Source organism: Macadamia integrifolia, chromosome 4 (genome assembly GCF_013358625.1).
Source record: "Macadamia integrifolia cultivar HAES 741 chromosome 4, SCU_Mint_v3, whole genome shotgun sequence".
NCBI lineage: Eukaryota > Viridiplantae > Streptophyta > Magnoliopsida > Proteales > Proteaceae > Macadamia > Macadamia integrifolia.
In genome coordinates this window covers 25711275-25734298 of record NC_056560.1, presented here as the reverse complement: position 1 = coordinate 25734298, position 23024 = coordinate 25711275, and the positions used below count along the sequence as shown (strand labels likewise).

General features: G+C 37.3%; 1 protein-coding gene across 1 annotated transcript in view; it reads left to right on the top strand.

Moving 5' to 3' along the window:
- Positions 1 to 19441, top strand: part of LOC122077070 (structural maintenance of chromosomes protein 4) — a 19849-nt gene extending 408 nt beyond the window's left edge. Inside the window, exons 2-28 of the mRNA XM_042642844.1 lie at positions 65 to 154; positions 278 to 379; positions 510 to 686; positions 775 to 905; positions 1697 to 1775; positions 1870 to 2027; positions 2104 to 2179; positions 2394 to 2522; positions 2600 to 2744; positions 4405 to 4535; positions 4744 to 4896; positions 4981 to 5170; positions 7647 to 7780; positions 10836 to 10994; positions 13599 to 13907; positions 14001 to 14177; positions 14861 to 14944; positions 15025 to 15234; positions 15322 to 15411; positions 15508 to 15629; positions 15717 to 15872; positions 17751 to 17858; positions 18156 to 18216; positions 18411 to 18545; positions 18682 to 18769; positions 18851 to 18923; positions 19063 to 19441. Coding sequence (XP_042498778.1) covers positions 65 to 154; positions 278 to 379; positions 510 to 686; positions 775 to 905; positions 1697 to 1775; positions 1870 to 2027; positions 2104 to 2179; positions 2394 to 2522; positions 2600 to 2744; positions 4405 to 4535; positions 4744 to 4896; positions 4981 to 5170; positions 7647 to 7780; positions 10836 to 10994; positions 13599 to 13907; positions 14001 to 14177; positions 14861 to 14944; positions 15025 to 15234; positions 15322 to 15411; positions 15508 to 15629; positions 15717 to 15872; positions 17751 to 17858; positions 18156 to 18216; positions 18411 to 18545; positions 18682 to 18769; positions 18851 to 18923; positions 19063 to 19183 — 3588 coding nt within the window. The 3' untranslated portion in view covers positions 19184 to 19441. The remainder of the gene's footprint in view (positions 1 to 64; positions 155 to 277; positions 380 to 509; positions 687 to 774; positions 906 to 1696; positions 1776 to 1869; positions 2028 to 2103; positions 2180 to 2393; positions 2523 to 2599; positions 2745 to 4404; positions 4536 to 4743; positions 4897 to 4980; positions 5171 to 7646; positions 7781 to 10835; positions 10995 to 13598; positions 13908 to 14000; positions 14178 to 14860; positions 14945 to 15024; positions 15235 to 15321; positions 15412 to 15507; positions 15630 to 15716; positions 15873 to 17750; positions 17859 to 18155; positions 18217 to 18410; positions 18546 to 18681; positions 18770 to 18850; positions 18924 to 19062) is intronic.
- The last annotated feature ends 3583 nt before the right edge of the window (positions 19442 to 23024 follow it).

Sequence of the window (23024 nt, the reverse complement as noted above, 5' to 3'; positions counted from 1 at the left end):
TTTTTAATATATATTTTTAGTTTAATGGTTGAAAGCGTTCTATTATTCATCTGTTGGGTTGCAGAGTTTTTCGGCAGTGGTCGGTCCCAATGGTAGTGGGAAGAGTAATGTGATAGATGCGATGCTATTTGTGTTTGGGAAGAGAGCTAAGCAGGTTTAAGTTCAATACTACTCCATAGTCATCTGCCCATTCTGTGCTGTATCAAGAAGAAAAATGTATTTTTGGGCTCTTTTTACTGATGAGGTCTTGTTTCTGTGTGTTGTTGCATGGGTGTAGATGCGCTTGAACAAAGTTTCAGAGCTCATCCATAATTCTACTAATCATCAGAACCTGGACAGCGCTGGTGTCTCTGTTCACTTCCAGGAGATTATTGATCTAGTAATCCCCCAGTCTTGCTTGTTTTTTGCCATTTCTACACCTGGGAAAAAAAAGTAGATAAAAATAAAAAAAGATGCAAAGGGAAAGTTGCATTTATGGTTTACCAATTACTGTTTTTTCCTTGGTGCAGGATGATGGAAATTACGAGACTGTCCAGGGAAGCGATTTTGTCATTACAAGAGTTGCATTTCGAGACAACACCTCAAAATACTATATAAATGATCGTGGGAGTAACTTTACAGAGGTTACCCGGAAATTGAAAGGAAAGGGGGTGGACCTGGACAATAACCGGTTTTTAATTCTTCAGGTTTGAAATGTTTGAAAAAGGTGCTTCAAAGTCAAAATAACCTGTTTGTGATTTGGTTTTAAACACCTTTTCTTTCGTGTTTATTCAGGGTGAAGTTGAGCAAATATCATTGATGAAGCCAAAGGGTCAAGGACCTCACGACGAAGGTTTTCTTGAATATCTTGAGGATATTATTGGAACTAACAAATATGTGGAAAAAATTGAAGAATCCTATAAGCAGTGAGTTCCTTCATCTATTAATTCTTGTGTTGGCGAAGTTTTCTGCCTATGTTTCAGCCACTACAGTTTTATTCATATTTAGCCTTATTATTAATGTGGCATCATATGAAATTCTTGTTGGTAACATAAGCTTAAACTATAAAAAACCAGGATCTTAATTTCTTTCTTTTTGGGATTTTAAGTTATTAATTTTGGGTATTAAGCTTACGGTGAAAATGACAATGCAGGGACAACATTTTTTTTCTTGAAAAGCCTATGATCTGATTAGAGTTTTCCCTCTAGTTTATAAAAATGTAGGAAACAATGCTCTTGTTCCAATAGGGGGGGGGGCAACCTACCTTCTGTTCCATATGCATGTTAAAAACCTTATACAAGGGCAAGGTACAATTTCCCTTCTCACAAACTCATTCTTCAGCCAAATGATACACCAGGCAGCGTGTAAAAGTGATATCCACTTCCTCATTGACCTTTCAAAGTAGGATATAGATCCCTCCTGGTCCCTTTTCATATGCATCCACCATTATATTTAATTTAACTTACTTTGAAGAGGCACTATAACTAATAGCACTTAGATGCCTTATCCTATGGTGAAGAACTTGGTTAACCCAATTGACGTTAATTACAATCTAAACAGTCTCTCCTCAAGATTTTCTGTCTATTTATTTCTGCCACTGGCATCAACACATGAAGACTTAAAATAATCCCCTTGAAGTTGTTCTTTCTTAGGGAAAATTGTCATTGTTGATAATTTCATAACCAAATCAAATACATTGGTTGTTTTGGTATCTTAGGCTGGAGACCCTCAATGAGAAAAGGTCGGGAGTGGTGCAAATGGTAAAATTAGCTGAGAAAGAAAGAGACAACTTGGAGGTAAGTGTAGATTTTGCAAGAGGATACCCCCTTATTGTTAATCATTGAGTTTTTAATTTTTTATTATTATTATTTTTATAATTCTATGGTGCAGGATGTTAAGAATGAGGCTGAGGCCTACATGTTGAAGGAGTTGTCCCTATTGAAATGGGGAGAGAAAGCTACCAAATTGGCTTCTGAGGATGCTACTTCTCATGTGGTTGAACTGCACGCAAATGTATCCAACTTGGAAGAAAATCTGAAGAATGAAAGGTAGCTGTTATCGCAAATCAAAACAACCTTACGTTTAAGCCATACTATCTTAATTGAATGTGGCATAATTCTTCAGGGAGAAGATTCAAGAAAATGCTAAGACACTTCTGGATCTTGAAGGAGTACACAACAAATATATGAAGCAACAGGAGGTGTGCAGTATTTTTATCTGATGTTTTCTATATTCTGGTATTGGTCAAAGTTCTAATGGTAGATTGTTTTTCTTATTAAGAGAAGGAATTAATGAAGTGGTTTGTATATGTTAGAAGTATCATATAATTGCACCCAAGTATTTTCCTATTATGAGATTCTGCTACCTTAGACACATACTGAACGTGTTTATTGATTGTGTGTGGTGTAAATTAGGAACTTGATGATAATCTCCGAACCTGTAAGGATGAGTTTAAAGAGTTTGAGAGGCAGGATGTGAAGTATCGAGAAGATTTAAAGCACATAAAGCAAAAAATCAAGAAACTAGAGGACAAGCTTGTAAAGGTGTGTGGGAACTTATAATTTTATTTTCAAAACATTAATGCATCCAAGTCTCCCCCTTTTTCTTCCTTATATTGCAGGATTCATCCAAGATTGAAGAGATCTTAAAAGAATGCGATGAGTCTACAAATTTGATTCCAAAACTTGAGGAAGATGTTCCCAAACTACAGCAATGCCTTTTGAATGAGGAGAAAATCTTAGAGGAAATTAAGGAGGGTGCTAAAGGTGGGGTTCTTGCGTCACCATGTTTAGTTTGAGGAGAGAGATAGACACAAACTAGTCATTGCGTCACCATGGTTTTTTTCTCATTATGATGCAATGATTTACTTGTGTCTATATCTCTTCTCAAATTATTATTATTATATTTTTTTCGTATCATTTCTTGACAACCAAACATAGCCTTAGTGTTTGGGGGGTTTCAGTTGAATGTAAGTACATTGCTGTACCTAAAACTCATTATAAGAACCTCAAAATAAAAAGAGAAAGATTTCAATAGTTATTAAGTATATAATTTTAACATATTATACGTACTCTATTTATGCAGGAACATGTTGTGTTTACCCAGCCCCATGAAGGATTTTAAAGTCCACCATTTTGAGCATCATTGAAAGCTGTTATAGGTCAAAACATTGGATGGGTAGTAAAGCCACTAAATCAGCCACATCTCACACTTGGGGTTCCCATCTCAACCATAGGGTTCCAAAATGTACTTACTGACCGTTTTCAAAGATTTATGTTGCCAGATAGGAAAATGCATGAACATTTGAATATAATGACAATTAAGAAAAATTCTCAACAAAAACTGATGCTACAATGCTTCATTTAGTACAAGCCTGAACATCTAACTGAAAAATAACTCATCAAAATCACTCAATGTATGCAATAGAAAGGTAAAATCAATTATTTAAAGGGGGAAAAAGATGCCACACTAATAACATCAAAACTCAAAAGTATCTATCGCATGATATGGTACATATAAGCTACCTCAAACAATTTAAAAAGCAATTCAGAGGTTTACCCACAAAAGGAGCAGGAGAAGTGAACAAGATTAAAGCAGCAGGTCCTAAATCATTATTGGGATGAGGATGGGCACACCACCCGCTAACGGGTGATAGCGGCGTGCACCAATGGGGAGCACAGGGGCAGGGGGTCTTTTCCAGGGGGTTTGGAGAGAGACAGACAAATAATAATTTACCAACAATTTATTCTTCCCAACTGTGGGGTGGACTAGAATAGGAAGACTAACAAGTGACAAAAGCAAAAAACTCAATTCAATGGGAAATCACTGCCTCCATTTGACAGGATATGCAAAAAAGTCAATACCAGAGCATCACCATATGTATTGAAGCAAAATAGTATAATACCTTAGTAATACCTCCAGTTAGAAGCATGTGTAAAATAGTTGACCTAGTTGGTTGATTAAGGCCTTGGTACTAAGCAGTTGCTGGCTGGTTTCTGCCAACTGACTAGTCAATGATGCATTTCTAGTGCTTCATTTGGTCAGTTGGTTGGTATGGATCTGAGAAGCAAGGTTATTTTTCTAACTACACTGATGGAAGTTTTGGTATGTGAAAATCCCAGAGCCCTGACTTTGTTACCTTGTAAATTATATTAATCCCTTGCATGCTGAAGGGCAGCTTGGTCACACTGACCAGTATTTCATAGATCACGGTTTCATATGGGTGAAACATGACCGGAACTGGATCCTTTGCCATATGTAGTAGATAAATATATATTGCCTGTTTTGATATCGACTAGGGACATGGTCCTATTGATGCTAGACCTTTGCTTATTTATTTCACTGTCTTTTCAGAAATAATGTTCCTTACAGTACCTTAGTAGTAAATTGTGCACTTAATTGCTACCTTATTTTCGTCAAATACAGTTGAAGCCGAGAGTTATCGTTCAGAGCTTGCGGAGGTCCGTGCTGAGCTAGAACCATGGGAAAAACTGTTGATCGATCACAAAGGGAAACTTGATGTTGCTTCTAATGAAAGCCAACTTTTAAAGGAGAAGGTGAGATGGTTATCTTAGTTTGATATGTCAATATGATTAGATGATTTGTGATTGCACTTATTGATTTTAGTGCTTCCACATTTTGGAAGGCTGAAAACGTTCAAGATGTTTATATTGTGATACTGCCCTATACTGTCCTATGTAAATATTGGATTGGATATCATCAATTTTCAATAGGTTGGTTAAATACAGTACTTGTCTGTTGCAGCACAAAGCTGGTTTGGTAGCTTTTGATGATGCTCAGAAGCAGATGAACGAGATAAAGGACAAAATTAAAGTAAAGAGTACAAGCATCGTTAAGTTGCAAAGTGATTCAGAGAAATATAAAAAGGAAGCATCAGAGGCTCGTCAAGTGGAACAGGTATGGGTTGTTTTGTGTCCTTTTGATTCTTTATCATCTGGCTGCCAAAATGGGGTAGCATATGACAAATTTAGATGTTCACAGGATTGCTTGAGAGAGCAAGAATTGCTCATTCCTCTTGAACAAACTGCAAGACAAAATGTCGCGGAGCTTTTGTCTACTATGGAATCGGAAAAGAGTCAAGGATCTGTTTTGAAAGCTATTTTGCAAGCTAAAGAATCAAATCAGATAGAGGGAATCTACGGACGAATGGGGGACCTTGGGGCTATTGATGGTTAGTATGTTTTGCAAATTACTAGTATTGTGTTAAATAGATTATTTTGACTTAGCAACAAGAAGTTTGCAGATTTCTCATCAAATAACTGAAATACTGAAACCTTTTTGTCAAATTCCCTAGAGTGATGCACATAGGAGATGTATGCTCTTTCATTTTACTGACATGTCTCATTTGATGCTTTCTTACAAATCACAGAACACACTTGGATATAATGTCTTTTTTTTTTTTTGGATAAATAAAAAAAATTCAATATCAAAGGGAAAGAAAGGGGGTGGGGAGAGAACAAGGGAATTACAAACAAATTACAAGGCCCTGCCATTATAAAGGTGAGACAACCGCCTGCAAAAACAGGGGAAATGCCCCAACCAACCGAAAAACAAAAAGTAAGGTAGAGCCTGACCCCAACAAGGCAGCCAAACCCTGACACAACGAAAGCACACAACTAAGGAAAAGAGGGCCCAAAATGCAAGAAGGCCCATCCAATCAAAACTGGTGTCCTGACAGAGCACATGATTCCAAATTTCCGTACTAAGGGCTAGGATTTTCTTGTTGCTGGGCAAAAAAATAGTTCCAATCAGGGGTAAACACAAATGGTTGGGGGGGTGGAGGGAACCATGGGGGGATGTGGTCGGGGGGAAGAGTTGGGTGTTGATAAGGGGGTGAAGGGGGAACCAATTGGGTCAGAAGGGTGGGTCAAGGGAGATGGCCATAGGATTTGGCGGGCCAATAAAAGATGACCCAATAACATCATCGGGGATAGAGGGGGAGGGGGAAGTATAGGATTGGAATGAGATGGGATAGAGGGTGGCCACTTAAGGCAAAATGCAAGGGAGAGGCAAAATAAAACTCCTTCACATGCTAAAACAAATTGAGAGGGTTTCGTCTGATGCTGCAAAGGCAGATTGGCGAGTTGCTGAGAGGCGTCTTATTGATACAACAGGCAAGGGAACAAAGGGAGATCAAGGGCCAGAGTCAGAGAAAGATTGCGTTCTACCATTAATAGAGAGAATGACTTCTCAAACATTAGAGGCCATGAGGGAGTGACTCCTCGAACGATTGTTTACTGCTCTTTTGGGTTTTATTGATGTTCTATCACAATAAGATTTATGAAATTTTTAGATTTGAGAAAATTCATAGCATTTGAAAGTTTTGAAAATTGCCGCTACAACAGAAAAATTAGTTTTTGTTCTTGAATTGAGTAGTTGACTTTTTAATCATTTGGATTTGAATATTTTTCTATTTTTATTATATTCATTTGGAAGTGTTTTCTTATTTATAAATAATATATTAAGTAATTGAAATAACAATTATAAAATCATTTAAGTAAATAAAATAACAATTATACAATCATTTAAAAAAAGAGCAACCCAATGCACGAGGCTCTTGCTACTGTAGGGTCTGGGAGGGCCAAATGTATGCAACCTTACTTAAAATGATAGTTGGCATAGATAAGTGCCAAACTTGGTTTGATACCATTTTGATCCTAGGCTTCAAATTAAAACAACACGATACCATTTGGAGCCTAGGCTTCAAATTAAACCACCGCCTTGCACTAAGGCAACGATCGCCTAGAACCCCACCCCACCTCCATCCCTCCAAAAAAAAAAAAAAAAAAGAAAAGAGGCCTGGATGCCAAGGAGGCGCCTAGACGAAGCCTTGACATCTATGTTAATAGAACCATGTTAGAAGTGAAGTTTATTATGACTTGAGAATTCACGACCTATTAAGTGAATAACAACTACTTTACCCATTGATTCCAATACCTGCTTGTTGTTTGGGGATGATGTCTATAATTTGCTTATATATATTTTTTTCCATCATTTATTATTTTCTTCTCCGACCGTATGGGCTGAATAGTTGAAACACTGAACCATTTTATTTTTTTGGATAATGAACCATTTGATTGGTGGTGTAAATAATTTGAGCTTTGTCTTTGCAAACACTAACTTGTAGGGAAGTCCTGTACAGCTTGGGTTGAAATTTGAATTTTAATTCTAGAAGTACTTGGATATTGTTTCATGGTAACTGGAGTGCATGCTATGAAGTGAGAAAGTGCATATTGTACATTTGAAGCACAAAATGCATGTTCAGGTTTTAATGATTGTGTAAACTGCTTTTGGCAAGTTCCAAAAACCCTATGCATAACATGGGAACCCCTAGTGTCATGTTTCCATATGCATTTAAATTTGCACCTTTAGAAACACTTGTATAAAACTCCTTTTCTCTTTTCTTTTTTATTTTTCTCATAGAGATATGTGTAGAAAGTTACATCAGAATATATTTTCCTGTCAATATGGCTTTATTCAAAGTATTTTTCTTCTTATTCAGTGCATTGGAAGAAGTTTAGCAAGATTCCTCTTGGATAACTGCGTCATAAATCTTTGTTAACTTGTTCCTTGATGATTAATATAGGTTTTGAAAATTATCTGGTTTATTTATTTGCCTCACTCTTTGGAGATTTCTTCTCTTGCAGCAAAATATGATATTGCTATATCAACGGCATGCCCAGGACTTGATTATATTGTGGTAGAAAAAACTAGTGCTGCACAAGCATGCGTGGAGCTACTCCGGAGGAAGAATCTTGGTGTTGCAACTTTCATGATATTGGTAGTTATCAATTCTTTAAAAATTGCACTCGTTAGTAGCATTAGATGCTTTGATAGTTCATCAGTGGACTTTTAGGTAAAGTAGTGTGACCAAAATATTGATTTTATTGTTGCCTAAATCGAGTGTCTACTTCATACATCTGATATAGGAGAGTGACAGCTAAGAAGTGGTTGCTTGTTGGCTCCTATGTACTCACAAAAACTAGGGTGTTTGGCAATAAAGCAATTAGTCAGGATTCATTTTTTATTAAAAAGACTTCCTTTTTTAAATTTAGTTAAAGTTGGGAACTGCAGTATTTGAGGTTATTGTTTAGTAGAGAAGTGGTATTTGATGCTTGTGCATTAGAGGATTTGCTCTTCTCTACTTGGTGGAAAATTAGTGTCTGGGAGGTGTTGGAGTTCCCAGTACTCTCAATTATGTAGAGTCTAATTTAAATAGAACCAACTTTACAGGTGGATCGAAATCTTTCAATGCACAACAACTTTATTAATCAGCACCTCAAAATTACATATAAACTAATAATACAATAGAAAAATAGAGGAAAGGGAAGGAGGAGGAAATGTGAATGGGAGTTAGAGTAGTCTCTGTTAGACTCGGGTCTCTCACCCACGGCCTGTCACTGCATCTCACAGTCACTGCCTCTCACAGCTTCAAGCTATGGCTCTTTATTTTCATATCTTCATCATCTGCTCTTCTGTAGAGCCACACTTATTTATAATATTGAAACTCAACTACAGAACTGATGGGGGAATAGAAGTATAGAACCTCCCATACACATGCCAGATAAAACTCCTATATCTAATAAAAAACTAGCCTATTAGATATTACATTAAAATAAGAAATAACTGAATTAAAAAAAAAATAATAATAAAAATAAGATCTCTTGTAAATCGATCTAAACTGCTGCATATTTAGGCTTCTAATTAATCTTTAATCTTGAGCTGGAAAATCTCCTCACAGCTGGCCATGGGGCCGACAAGTTTGGGGAATAATTCTTGTCAATTATCTCTTTTAAATATGGAAATAAATCTCCTCCATGCAAGTTGCAAATATTACCTGATTTATATCCAAACTCTTTACCATATAAGCTGGCTGTGGAGCCCAAAATGGCTGTTGATTATGACACAAATTAGTGCTAATTGATTGCCTTCTTAGCTGGCTTGATAAAGATAAAATCTCGGCAGATCTCCGCCATCGATCTACATTTTCAATGCACCTAGCTTTTGATAATGTGTTCTGAAATAGGTAGACATACTTTGGGGGGGGGGTTAAAAGAAGATCAGAGATGCTTTTACAAGTTATCATTTCCTATCTATACTTAATGACACATTTTATTTATTTTAGACTCTCTATTTGATATATAATATTGAATTTTGCTAGCCTAGTTTACGTGCCTCGGTGATTACTGGAATCACCATCATAAAGCTTGGTGTAACCATGTTGCGTGGTGGCACTGAGATATACATTACAGTAGGGGTGCAACAGGGTCGGGTTGGGCCGGGCTTCTTAAAACCCTAGCCCAACCCTGAGTCTCCTTAATTGGGCCCAAACACGCCCTGACCTTGACTCAAGGCCGCAAAACTTCAACCCAAGCCCAACCCTTCAAGGTTCAACCCAAACCTTACCCGCCCTGATTGGCCCTGATTTTTCAGGGTCGGGCTGGGATGATCCTGATTGACCCTAGTTTTCCATCAAGGCCCCGGTATATACCTTGATCCTGACCCTGCAAAATATAAAAATAAAAAATATTCATAATAAAGAGGAGATAAATTAAAAAAGAAAAAAAAAAGGCCACAAATTACTTGTCATGAGGAGAACATCCTAGAGCAAATATTCAAACAATACAAATAACTCCAACTATTATGGTAAACAAAGAGGAGATCATCTAAGAAAGCGAATAATCCAAAAAAATTCAATTATTTATCATGATAAACAAAGAGATCATCTTAATAAGGCAAACAATCCGAAGATCTCAAAACCCTTGTCATGTTGAACAAAGAGGAGAACATCCTAAGAAAACAAAAAATCTAAAGTCAACATCAGGGGTAAAAACCAAGGCCGGGTCAGGGCAAAAGTCAGGGGCAAAAGTCAAGGGTAAAAGTCAAGGGTAAAAAAATTAGGGCCGGGTTTAGGGCTGGGCGGGCCAAAGGCATCAACCCTTACCCTCCCTGACCCTGACTCATGGTTAGAAATTTTAGGGTCGGGCCTGCCCTCAGGGCTAAAATTTTCAGGTCGGTATTTGTTTGGAATTAGGGTGGGCCAAGGGTGGGTTCGGGCCGTCAGGGCCAAACTTGCACCCCTACATTACAGTCCAAAAAATACACTTCGTATACTAACAGCCTGAGAAGACTCTGAATAGGTGTCAGAGATGTATAGTTAAATCCTGCAGGTTTAGAATAAATAAAGCATGTCAAATCTTTTTTTTTGGGGGGGCGAAAATGTAGGAGTACCAGTCACAAACAGCCAGAGAACACTAATTACCTATTGATTTACTCCTGCTAAATTAACAAGTGACAGATTCCTTTCACTTTAAAACTAATGCAAATTAGGAATGTTTAAATAGTGATTTGAAAGGGCAATGCTTGTTATGCCATCACGAGCACAGATCCATTTTATGAGTATGGCACAAGTGGGCCCATTCTCTATCCACCTGTCAAATTCAAACCAAATGGAGTTTATATGTTGTAGAAAGAAGCTTGAACAAATAATTTACAACTCAAGATAAGGGAGTACAGTTTAAGGGCTGAATATACTAGTGATAAGTCAAATAGGATGTGGGCCATATGATTGAGTTGGACTACTAAATTTGACACATGGCTTAATCAGGTTGGCACCTCTATCTACCTAGCCAATGGATGTGTATTCATATTGGCCACATTGCCCATCCACATGTCTCAAAATAAATGCAAGTGGTCTTAGTTCTAGCATGTGCATTATGCTATCTTACATTATATGCAAGCCAATTAGCAGTAAACTAATTTTTTGCTAGAACCATTCATGTTGCTGTCGATCGTCCACAGAGCCAAAAGTTTCTTTTTTCTATTTCATTGTCCAGGAAAAACAAATGAATCATTTATCCAAGTTGAAGGAAAAAGTCACTACTCCTGAAGGAGTTCCACGCCTTTTTGATCTAGTCAAAGTTCAGGATGACCGGATGAAGCTGGCCTTCTTTGCGGCAATGGGGAACACAGTTGTAGCTAAAGACCTGGATCAGGTTGATTACAATCTCTTAATATTTACTAAATGTTCATTGTTCTTCCTTGAAGTGTATAACATAGTTTTGTTACATAAAATTCGAGTTCGACAGCACTTTGTATACAGCAAGACCTTGTTTCCAAGACAACCACAATTTCATTTAGAAATATGGTAATACTTTGTTACATTTGAGAAGGAAGAAGATAGTAAAAACTGATAAAAATATAGTTTGCTTTAAAACTTCTGTAAGAAATTACACATCATACTAGTGATTTTATCTCTTTCCTCTTATTTTCCAATCTAAAACCCATAAGTCATGTAGGAAGGGGCAGGCCGGTGAAAAATAAAGGAGCAAAAGAGGGAAGATGCTTAACAATTCATAACCAAAAAACCGGAGAGCATGAATGAAATCTTACCATGATTAAGTCTGGAACCCTAGGCATTTATGCCAGTAAAATGTGGATAGAGATGTTATATGGATTCTATTCTGACATGACATCTCAATATCACTGTGCTCATGTGCTTTGGCTTCTTTCAAATATATTTCCAAATACATGATACTGTTTTATGGTTCATTTTGGACAGGTGCAGCTTATAATGTTTGGTGGACATAGATCTTATTTTATTTCATTCTTTTGGATAAGGAAATAATTAAAGATAGCAACAGACGTGAAACAACAACATCTATATAATGTTAGAATGCAAACTGTGAAAAATCGTTCATGCTATTGAATGTGCATCTATGGTCTATAGGAATAAAATATTATGCAGCCCTTGGCTTCAAATGGGTCCTTCACCAATGAAACAGATCCAGGCCCACCAAATGGGCATCACATCCATAGAACTTAAATCTTGTGGACTTACAAGTCTATTCCACATCCTTGTGGTCACAAAATGACCAAAATTTTCTTAGCCCATAAGTGAGCCAATGACAAGAAGGTGGGTCTACATCCTTGCAATGGCTCCCAAAACCAAAATGGCCTACTTGGGTGCATATAATGGGTCCTTAAGAATCTGCCCTTTAGTAATCATTACTTTGAGAGTAGTGGGAACTTTGGGGAAGGTTTTAACTTTAGAAGTCCAAAGCCATGAAACTCAAAAAAGTTGAAGGTGCCTCTGGGGGCACTTAACTCATGTACTAGTTGAATTGATCATTTTGCTTTGTTGTAAAGGGGGAAGTCTTTAGTCCAAGCCCCAGTAAGAGATTTCTGCTACTTTCTGCATATATCATTTTGGTCTCGTTACCAATATTTAGGAACTTCAGGTCATGAATGATCTCACCCCTAATCAAATTATCTGTCAGTTTCAAGTAATAGTGGGGTCTTAGACCATCCTTAGCTCAAGACAAAATCTAATTCCTTTTCATCCCTTTTCCCACATTAATGGTTTGTCTCACTACTTGGGGAGCCTATAGATGGCTCCTCTGTCAATTGTATGAAACAACAGAAAAAACTCAGCCATGCTACCTTCCAAAGAGAGCACTTAAATCTGACCCCAAAATCCCTGGTCAACTAGGCGAGCTGGGAGGAAGAAAGTTCTAATCTCACTCATACAGTAGACATAGGTGCACAAAGTCACAAATTAACTCTTCTTTGCGGTAAATAGCAAGTGTACTTTAGAATTGTAACCTGTTGATCATTCATCAATGGTTTACTTTTGTTGTAAAGGTCTGTCTAAGAGAAGTTGTGCTACCTTTGAAATCAATCCAAACATTGTCATTTGTCTCAAGTTTGTTGTGTTAGTAGATGAAAATCTAAACACTCATATCTAAAGTTTTTTGTGCATCCAATTTTTATACAATGTTTTGTGTCTAAGAAACCAACATCCAGTTTATCTAATCCTTCCAATTTCGAGTTCAGTGTTTAACTTTTCTCTTGTTTAGGAGTAGGATGACCATATTCTTTTATTTGTCATTATCCTGTGGTTAAGTGTTGGACAGTCCTGATGGATATTCAGAATCCACATGTCCCATTTGTTGGATAAACCCTTGTGATCCAGAGTGGAGATCTGGCCATCATTCTAGTAGACTTTCTTTATATATAGAGCATGGGGCTTCGGTTTCTTTAAAGATAATATGAAGTGTTTCTACATAACACACTAAGATAAAGGGCATATCCAGTGCAAAAGGCTCCTGTCACTGCGGGTTCTGGCGAGGGTCATAACGTATGCCACAGTACCCCCGCTTTGCTGAGAGGCTGTTTCCCCACTCGAACCCACAACCGCCATGTCGCAATAGACCAACCTTACCGTTGCGCCAAGGTCTGCCCTCTAAAACACTAAGATTAAAAAAAAAATGAAAATATATCCTCCCAAGCTTTTTTCCCTGTTTAAGACACTCCAAAATGTGAAGCCAGTGCACATGACAAGAGTATCTTGGATCATTCTAAAAGATTAATAACTTGGTTTTTGCACTGTAGGACCATGGTGGTTCTAACTTTTGTTAGAATGACTCCATCTTCATGGAGATATTCATGTGTGTGACTCTGTGTAGTCCTCAGTTCATCAAAAGTTAATTGCTCTACTTAAACTTGAACTATCTACCTTAGTGCTTTGAGTCCTTTTGACTTGCTGTTCAGTAACAATTTGCAAGTGTTAACAATTCCCTTCTGGTGTATTTTGTTAGGCAACAAGAATTGCATATGGTGGAAACAATGAATTTCGGCGTGTGGTGACACTTGATGGTGCGCTCTTTGAGAAGTCTGGGACAATGAGTGGTGGGGGAAGCAAGCCACGTGGTGGTAGGATGGGGACTTCTATACGAGCTACCAGTGTTTCGGGAGAAGCTGTTGCAAATGCTGAGAATGATCTTGCTAAGCTGGTTGATCAGCTATCGAGTGTACGCCAGAAGATTGCTGATGCAATGATGCATTATCGGCAAGCAGAAAAATCTGTTTCTCATTTGGAAATGGAATTGGCAAAAGGCGACAAGGAGGTGAAAAATGAGTGTCGATTTTATAATGCTTGCTTTTAATCAATTTTGTTTAGTAAGACCTTGATGAAATTGTTCATTGTCATTTTTACGCAGGTGGAGAGTTTGAATGCTCAATACAGTTACATAGAAAAACAACTTGGTTCTCTAAAAGCTGCTTCACAACCAAGGCAGGATGAACTTGATAGACTGGAGGAGTTAAACAACATTATATCTATTGAAGAAAAGGAGCTTAGGAGACTTACTGAGGGCTCTAAACAGCTGAAGGAGAAGGTGGGTGTGTAGTAAAATTTCATTCATCATCATGGATTGCAATTGCTTTGAACAATTCTTGACTGAATGTAATGGCTTATTGTCGTTGTTTTCTATGGGTCCTGAAAAACCATGATTTATACTTTACATTTCTTGCTGATTCTACTCAACTCAAATCAAATAAGCCTTATTTTAACTAAATAAGGACAGCCACTTGGATCCTGTTTTTCCATTCCACTCGATTGAAAGCTATACAAGTTGCCTGCCCTTATCCATGTATGCCTGTTCTCACAAGCCTTCACACTTTTAGCTCCTCTGAATCATATTACTCCTCACTGGTGCATTCAAAGGTCGTATGTTGCACATGTCTATGCTACCTCAAATGGTTTATCTTGCAACTTATCATGTATTGTAACTGTTCCTAAATTGCCTGAAATGTGTTCATTCCTTGCTTTATCTTTTCTTTGTTTTACCACTCATCCATCCCAACATCTTTATTAGCTCATTTCTAAAGGGTCTGGTTGATGTTTTACAACGTTGGCTGCCAACCAAATGTTCCAACCTTTCTTCTTTATTCAAGCGTGGGGCCATTTGCGCAAAAACACTGGTGGATTTTCCGTTTCTTGCTGATTGAAACAGAATCGTGGAGAAGTTCATGCCTTTCAGATAAGGATTTTGTTACCTTTTTTTATAATGCTTTTCAGGCTTTTGAGCTTCAGAGGAAAATAGAAAATGCCGGTGGTGAAAAATTGAAGTTGCAAAAGGCGAAAGTCAAGAAAATCCAGTCTGTAAGTATATATATATATACATCACCGAATCAATGCCAAACCCTCCAAAAGGATTTACACTAACAAGTATCACTCATCAGGATATTGATAAGAGCAGCACAGAGATCAACCGTCACAAAGTTCAGATTGTGACTGGTCAGAAAATGGAAAAGAAGTTGAAAAGGGGGATTGAAGATTCGAAAAAAGAAAAAGAAAAAGCTGTTGAGGAGAAGGAAAAACTGATGGCTACTTTCAAAGAGATAGAACAAAAAGCATTTGCAGTACAAGAGAATTACAAAAAAACACAGGAGGTTGTTTAGCAGACAGCAATGTACATTACGTGATTGAGCTGATTTTATATAATATTATATTTATGATTTCTGTTGTACAATGTACAGATCATTGATCAACATAAAGATGTACTGGACAAAGCAAAAACAGAATACAACAACCTGAAGAAAACTGTGGATGACTTGCGGGCTTCAGAGGTTTGAACGACCGGCAGACTTTCCATTTTATGTCCCTTTATCTGGCTTCTTCTTTCTTCTGCCTCCAAATTTCTTAATTAATTGTGTATGGTACAGGTTGATATTGATTATAAATTACAAGATATGAAGAAGCTTCTAAAGGAATGGGAAATGAAAGGGAAAGGGTACAAGAAAAGGCTAGATGACCTACAAAATGAACTTACAAAACATATGGAGCAGTAAGCACTGTTGAATGGAGTATTTCTAGTCACGATAGGAACTGTATTTTTTCTTTCATGGTTTATTAGAGCATTTTGTGGTTGCAGAATTCAAATAGATGCCGTAGATCATGAAATGGTACAAGCAACGCTGATGGATGGGACATTAGCTGAGGCTTGTGACCTGAAAAGGGCCTTGGAAATTGTAGCATTGCTTGAAGCACAACTTAAAGAAATGAATCCGAATCTTGATTCTATCTCAGAGTATGTATTTTCATTTTTCTATGTTTTCGTGTTAAATATTAATGTGGATTATTTCTCCAGTTCGTTCTAATTGCTTAAACTAATTGGTCTTTATTGTCTAAAGAAGATGAGGTCTCTATTTCCTCCGTTATGTCCATTCTTCTCTACTTTGAATCCCTTTCTGGCCTTTGGGTAAATCTTCTTAAATCCCGTTTCTTCCTTATGGGTGTCTGACTCCAATAAAGCTTGTTTGCTTGAGCTTACTAGGTTCTTAGTAGGCTCTTTGCCTGTTAAGTATCTCGGCCTCCCCCTCATCTCCTCCAGGATTATTGCCCACCACTGTGCCCCCATGTTGAATCAGATCAGCAAAAGACTCCAACTATGGAAGGCAAGCTTCTCTCGTATGTAGGTCATCTGGTGCTTATCCGATCTGTCCTTCAATCCTCTTATATCTGTTGGTCGGGAGTCTTCCAACTCATGGATTTAGTTCTCAGTATCGGTAGATCCGGATAGGTCTCAGAGAGGATTGGTGGCTATCGGTCACTTATGCCCCTTATTTTTCAGAAAAAGTAAGTTTTTATTTTTTATTTTTATTGTTTTACCCCTGAAACAATACGAATAACCAATCTGGATTGGTCAAGGATTGGGGATCGGTCTCAGTCGATACCGATACAATACCGATACTTGAAACCATGTTCCAATTGCCCAAATCCTTCTGCAAGTCCATTGAATTCCTCTTCTGCACATTTCTGTGGAAAGGTTCCAATTCAGCAAAATTTCTCCGTCCCCTCCATTAGTCCTCCGTTTGCCTTCCCTTATCTGAAGGAGGCCTCATCTTGAGTAGAATCAAGGATGCCAACTCTGCTAGCATCCTTAAACTCATCTGGAAGTTGGTCACTATGCAACCCAATATCTGGGTCTCTTAGGCCTACTCCTCCCTTCTCTGTAATGATTCTCTCTGGACTGCGTCAGTCAAGCCCAATTCCTCCCGGCCGTGGCGCAAGCTCCTTGCTATTAGGCCCTTTGCCTCTGATGCCATGGAGTTGACACATCTTTCTAACTTGACAACCGGCACCCGGTTAGGTGCTTACTCTCCTTGTTGGTCCTAGAGCTGTTTACTCTTTTGGCACTCCCAGAATTTCCCGTCTCCTCTATCATCTACAATGGATCTTGGTCCCCCCCCCCCCCCCCCCCCCCCCCCTACATTTCCTCTATGTATTCCTTTTGGAAGTCCCTCCCCCACCTTCCCCCTTTGATCAGAGCAGATAAAACCATTTGTTCCCCTTCCTCCGTATGGAACCTTGTCTGCTCTAACAGCCCTCCCAAGCCTTCCTCTTTTATAGCCATTTATTTGTTTTCCCTCTTGCTGCCTGTGTTTGAATGGCTCTTGAGGATAGTAACCACTTATTTTTTGGATGCCCTTTCTCTTCTTCCATCTGGAAGTGTGTGTCTTTGCCAATTGTTGGCCTGCTAGGAGAAATCCCCTTCCCCTTGAGAGAGAATGGATTTGGACCTATGAATTTTGCTGGGAGATCTATTTGTGATACTGTTGGGAAGCTAGCCTTCGCTGCCACGATTACCCACATTTGGATGGAGAGCAACCTCTTTGGATGGACTTCCAACCCCAGATCCTTGGATAAAATTTGGAATTCCATCTTCTTTGATGTCACCTCCAAGCTCTCCTTTATCCATCCTCCCAACACAGTTACTGATTCCCTAAGGAACATGCTCATTGTTGTCTCTTGGAGATTGCCTTTGTCTATCTTGACTCCCACCCTAGCCCTTAGGTGTTCTCTCCTTTTTCTTTGGCATAATTGGCCTTGTACATCCCCACCCCCCTTTTTCTTCCCTTATATATATATTATTCACTCAAAAAAATTGTCTTTATTATTTTCACAGGTACCGGAGAAAAGCTTCTTTGTACACTGAACGGGTTGCAGAGCTGAATACAGTGACTCAACAACGTGATGATCTAAAGAAGCAATATGATGAATTCAAGAAAATAAGGCAAGTATATTCTTTATATTTATTCAATTTTCAATTCTAAAAATTTGATTGATTGATAAGAGTTGATTTTCTGTTTCGAAAAATTACCATGATTCATATTTATCCGTCTGGGTATCTAGAGATATACCCCTATAGTCTATAGTATAGTAGATGGGTAATGAGTATATAATTGGTAAATTAAAGAATTAGATTCTGTTTCCTCTCTATTATTGATTTTTTAGAATATCTAATGTGTTTGCATCCTTCTCCCCTGTTCTGTAACTAACTCTCATCTGATAATATTGATCATGAATTCAGGTTAGATGAGTTCATGGCAGGATTCAACACAATATCCTTGAAATTGAAGGAAATGTATCAGGTTTGTGAATTGTGTTACCTAATATGTTAATGTTGATGCCCCTAACTAATTCTCTATCAGACATTGCTCACTGATAGTCCAACATTAAATTGTTACTGTTTGGGAAGATCAACATCTAAAGGAAGAGCATTCCTGTGTTTTCTGCTGGCTGATTTAGTTTGGAGTAACGAGTTTGAATAATATGCTTGCTGCAGATGATCACACTAGGGGGTGATGCAGAGTTGGAGCTAGTTGACTCTTTGGATCCTTTTTCAGAGGGTGTTGTTTTTAGTGTTAGACCTCCAAAGAAAAGCTGGAAAAACATTGCAAACCTCTCCGGTGGTGAGAAGGTCTGTTAAACATTGAATGAAAAGGATATTCAGATATACCTTGTCATTATACCTTATCAATTTGTATATTGAGTTGAAATATTAGTTGTATATGGTTTTAGTACTATTGACTGAATGGATTTTTTTCTTTTTTTAGACACTCAGCTCATTAGCTCTTGTGTTTGCGCTCCATCACTACAAACCGACTCCACTTTATGTTATGGATGAGATTGATGCTGCTTTGGGTACTTTCAACTCTTCAGCTAGTTTAATTCTGTAAAATTTACTCAGTTTCCTTTTATTCACTTGTTTTTGTTGTCTTGCAGATTTCAAAAATGTTTCTATCGTAGGCCATTATGTGAAGGACCGTACAAAAGATGCACAATTTATAATTATCAGGTAATGAGGTCACAGTCATAGATCATTAACTAACAACAACAACAATAAAAAATCAGCCTAATCCCAACTTATAGATTATTAACTAATTGAATACATTTACTTTTCCTTACTATTTTGGTTGTATTTGTGCTGTTTACAGTCTGAGAAACAATATGTTTGAGTTGGCGGATCGACTTGTTGGCATTTATAAAACTGATAACTGCACCAAGAGCATCACCATTAACCCGGGGAGTTTTGTGGTTTCTGAAAAGGTGGCATGATTTCGCCACTTAAAACTGTTGTGATATGCGTTGTAAATATTCTAGGTCCATTCAAGCCATAGTGAAATATTTGGTAAGGCCCTGTAAATATTGGGTTATGTTGTAACCAGGCACATCTAATGCTTATGTATGTACTTATATGTCTGCTTAGTTTATGTCCAGGAAAGATCTGATCTGATTTCTAGTTTTACTGCAGCATCAACTGCCCCCCTGTATTCACAAGTTGCAGTAATTAAATGATATGTTTGTTTCTGTTAATTACTTGTTTACAAGTTGGAAAACATGTTTGAAATGGCAGATTTCTTATGGATTAATGCTATTATTACGCCTACAGCATGATAGAAAATTCATGACAAATGGGATTTGGGTGTGAGCTTAGTTGTATTTGATAAATTGTTTTAAGAGAGCAAATTGACCGAGAGACTCCAATTTATACAATTCTTTCCTTGTGTGTTTTTTCAATGGCTTTTAGGCTGTGTTTGGTAGCCTGGAGAAGAAAAGAAAAGAAAAAATCTAGGAAAGAGAAGAAAAGAATAGAAAAGAAATGAAATGGGAAGAAAATAGAAAAAATATGTATATTTAGTTATCATTAGAAGAGAAGAAAAGAAAAGAAATGTTTTTGTGTTTTCTTTTGTTTCCTTATGTTTTTGGCAAGATTATTTTTTTTAGTAAAAGAAAATTCTATCATTCCCAAAGTGAATTTTGAAATTCAAAAAAAAAATCTTCTTTTAATTGAAAGACATGCCAAGCACAAAGAAAACTTTTTAAATAAAAAAAAAAAATACATTTTTTATACTCTTTTCTTTTCTTCTTTTCTTTTAGCTACCAAACACATCCTTAGAGAAAGTGATCAGAGCCATGCGCATGCCTAATGTACTTGCTAACTTGGCTGCAGTGTACGGTATTGAATCGTACTGACTTGATATGGTTGACAAAAGAGAGCATATGAACTGCTCCAGGTACAACACATTTATATCATTTATTTACTTTTCAACATTCCCCAGAGTAAAATGAGAGTTCTCCTTCAACCATAGAAGATGTCATAGGCGAGAGATAAAATAGTACACCAATAGGAGACATTTTCTTTGTATTTCCTTTATCATATTTGATAGGATTTTGTATTGTATATATATCAATCACGTTCAATCACGTGTAAGTGTTTATAGCCACTAGGACTCATCAAGGACTCATCTACGTTTGGTTACAATCTATTAGAGTTTGACTACGACTCAACTACATACATTGGGTGCAAGTTGCGTATGGGTTGAGGTGTCTTGATCTACAGGATTGCATGGGAGAGAGTCCTTGCACGGTAGGACTTGTGTGCATGAAATATCCGTAATAGCGAGAATGGTATGCCATTCACCAGTGGATTCGTGGGTAGTAACCATAGGTCTAGGTTTCAGAAATTTCGACCCAAATTTCTGGATTTAGCTCAAAAAATACCTGATTTCGATTAAATTTCGGAAATTTTGATTGGAATTTCAATTTCGACCCTGTTTCAACCAAACCTGATCGAAATCCAAAATTTTGAACCTTGGTAGTAACCAGCAGAGCCCTATCCAACACTTGACCAATACCAACGAAACGGGAACGACTTTTAAAGATGCCTGAGGGTTGTCTCCCAAGTAACTTCACTAAGGCATTTCCTTTACCGTCCACCTCCAATGGTTCTTCCCTTTTGGCACGGCAGAACTGAGAGAAGAGGTAGGGGAGACTCAAAGCCATCAACATTTGTGGGGTATAAATGCGATTTCTTATTTTGTACTAATATGTTTTTGGTGTGGTTTCTATTCGCTACTTTTGCAGTTCCTTGCCTTCGATGTACATATAATTTTTTTTTTTTGGGTAAGAACGTGCATGTAATTGGTATTCTACTATTCAGTAAGGGTGTCAACTGATACGATTTTGGTATTCAATATGGTTTTTGTACTTCAGTATGATTCAATACATACTGAATGGTTGTCTAAAAAATTAATATTGTATCAAACCAATAAAAATATTATTTTGTTATATTGAAACCGTACCAATTCTCCTCCACTATTGTAATTCAATACAATTTTAGTATCAATATTCGGTATTGTTATTAGTATCAAATTGACACCCTTAACCGTTACGATATTGAGATTGGTCGCTAACAATATTGGTATGTATCACCCGATACGGGTAATGCTTAATAACTGCAATTTTTTTTTTTTAATAAAGAAAAACATGGATAAGTTGACTATTGGATAAATGGGGGATGCATCAAATTTGTTGGCGCCTACCACAGCCATGTGATTCTTCCCTTTGGTTTTTCGATGGGTTATAAGGAAAAGTGTTTATACACACGCCTAATGTAGGAACTACTGCCACCACATGATCCTCAAAATTGATAATAACATAACAACTACATAGCATCTTAGTAAGAGCCCAAATTTGGTTATTATGTTTCCAAATCAATCTAATTATATATTAAACTTTTCCATATATTATAGTGATTGAAAATTTGTTTGATAAGTCAATTCTTTGGTGGAATGGTTTGAAGTTTGAAAGATATCTATCAAAAAAACAGTTGAAAGACAATTTGTCTAGAAAACAAAGAGGAAACTCAATGCAATGTGTGGACAAACGATGCCGATGTGGGAGACAATGGTGCCCCATATATGCACTTAATGTTTGGAAGGAGTTTGTCACTTAGATTTTTGGGATCTAGTCCCTCACATCATTTGTTGATTCATTGTCATTAATGTTTTTTGTTTGTGATTAACTTTAATTGAATCGATTCAACTATGAGATCGATTAAGGGTTAGATTATGATTCAGGAAAGGTTTTAGGCATCTTGATCTTCTCGGCTTAAAATTGGTCTTCTATACTCAACATAACACACATTGGAACACATCAAATAGGCAAATTAAAAGTATTTACAAATTTGGAACTGAATCCTCTCCAGTGCCGCTGAAAACTCAAGGCACATCCGACAGCTAAGAGGATCTAGGCATCCGTCCCAATGCATCATAAATGATGCTCATGAGGATGATCAACTCCATGCCTTCCTAAATCATCAGTTATTGATTCAACTTCAGGGGCAACATAATTTGTTAAAGCTATCCTTATTGAAATATTTTGGAGTTGAAAAAAGAGGGGACAACAAATATTGACTGGATTATGTAAAATCACTATCTTCCACATAAATCTTAATAAAGTCAAGTGATTCCTAGACTTGCTCCCTTGTATGTCAGAAGCTCAAAGAAGTTATTAGGGAAATGTTTTAGATACTAAAAGATAGCTCACACAAAACTTGTGTAAGGCATTCAATGGGATGGGTCACATTTTCTCATATATGGTACCAACTTATCTAATGGACCACTTATTAAGTGTAACCACCCCAATGCAATCTTATACAGTTTGGACAAGGACTATAGCAATGGGATTGAAAGTACCAATTTGCTACAATCCGAATAGAACATAGCACACACCATCGACTATAAAGAAAGGACATCTAACGCACAAAACTCCTGTCACTATAGGGTATGGGGGAGGGTCATAATGTATGCAGTTTTACCATCGCTTTGCATAGAGATTTTGTGAGATTGAAAATGCTAGCTTGTCACAATCCGAACGAACCACTATGCCTTTAGATTTGTACCTCAACTAAATTACCTTCTTCCCTCAAGCTACAAGAATATTTACAGCTACTATGATATTGAGTAGAGTTCTCGATATGAAACTTTATCATCTTCTTCCTCCAGTATTTTGCCTTGGTTCAACCTAATACTTTAAAAAAAATTATAAATCAACCCATTGATTGCAAGGAAAATTGACGGGAAGAGAACTGCATGAAAAATTCAAACATAAAAAA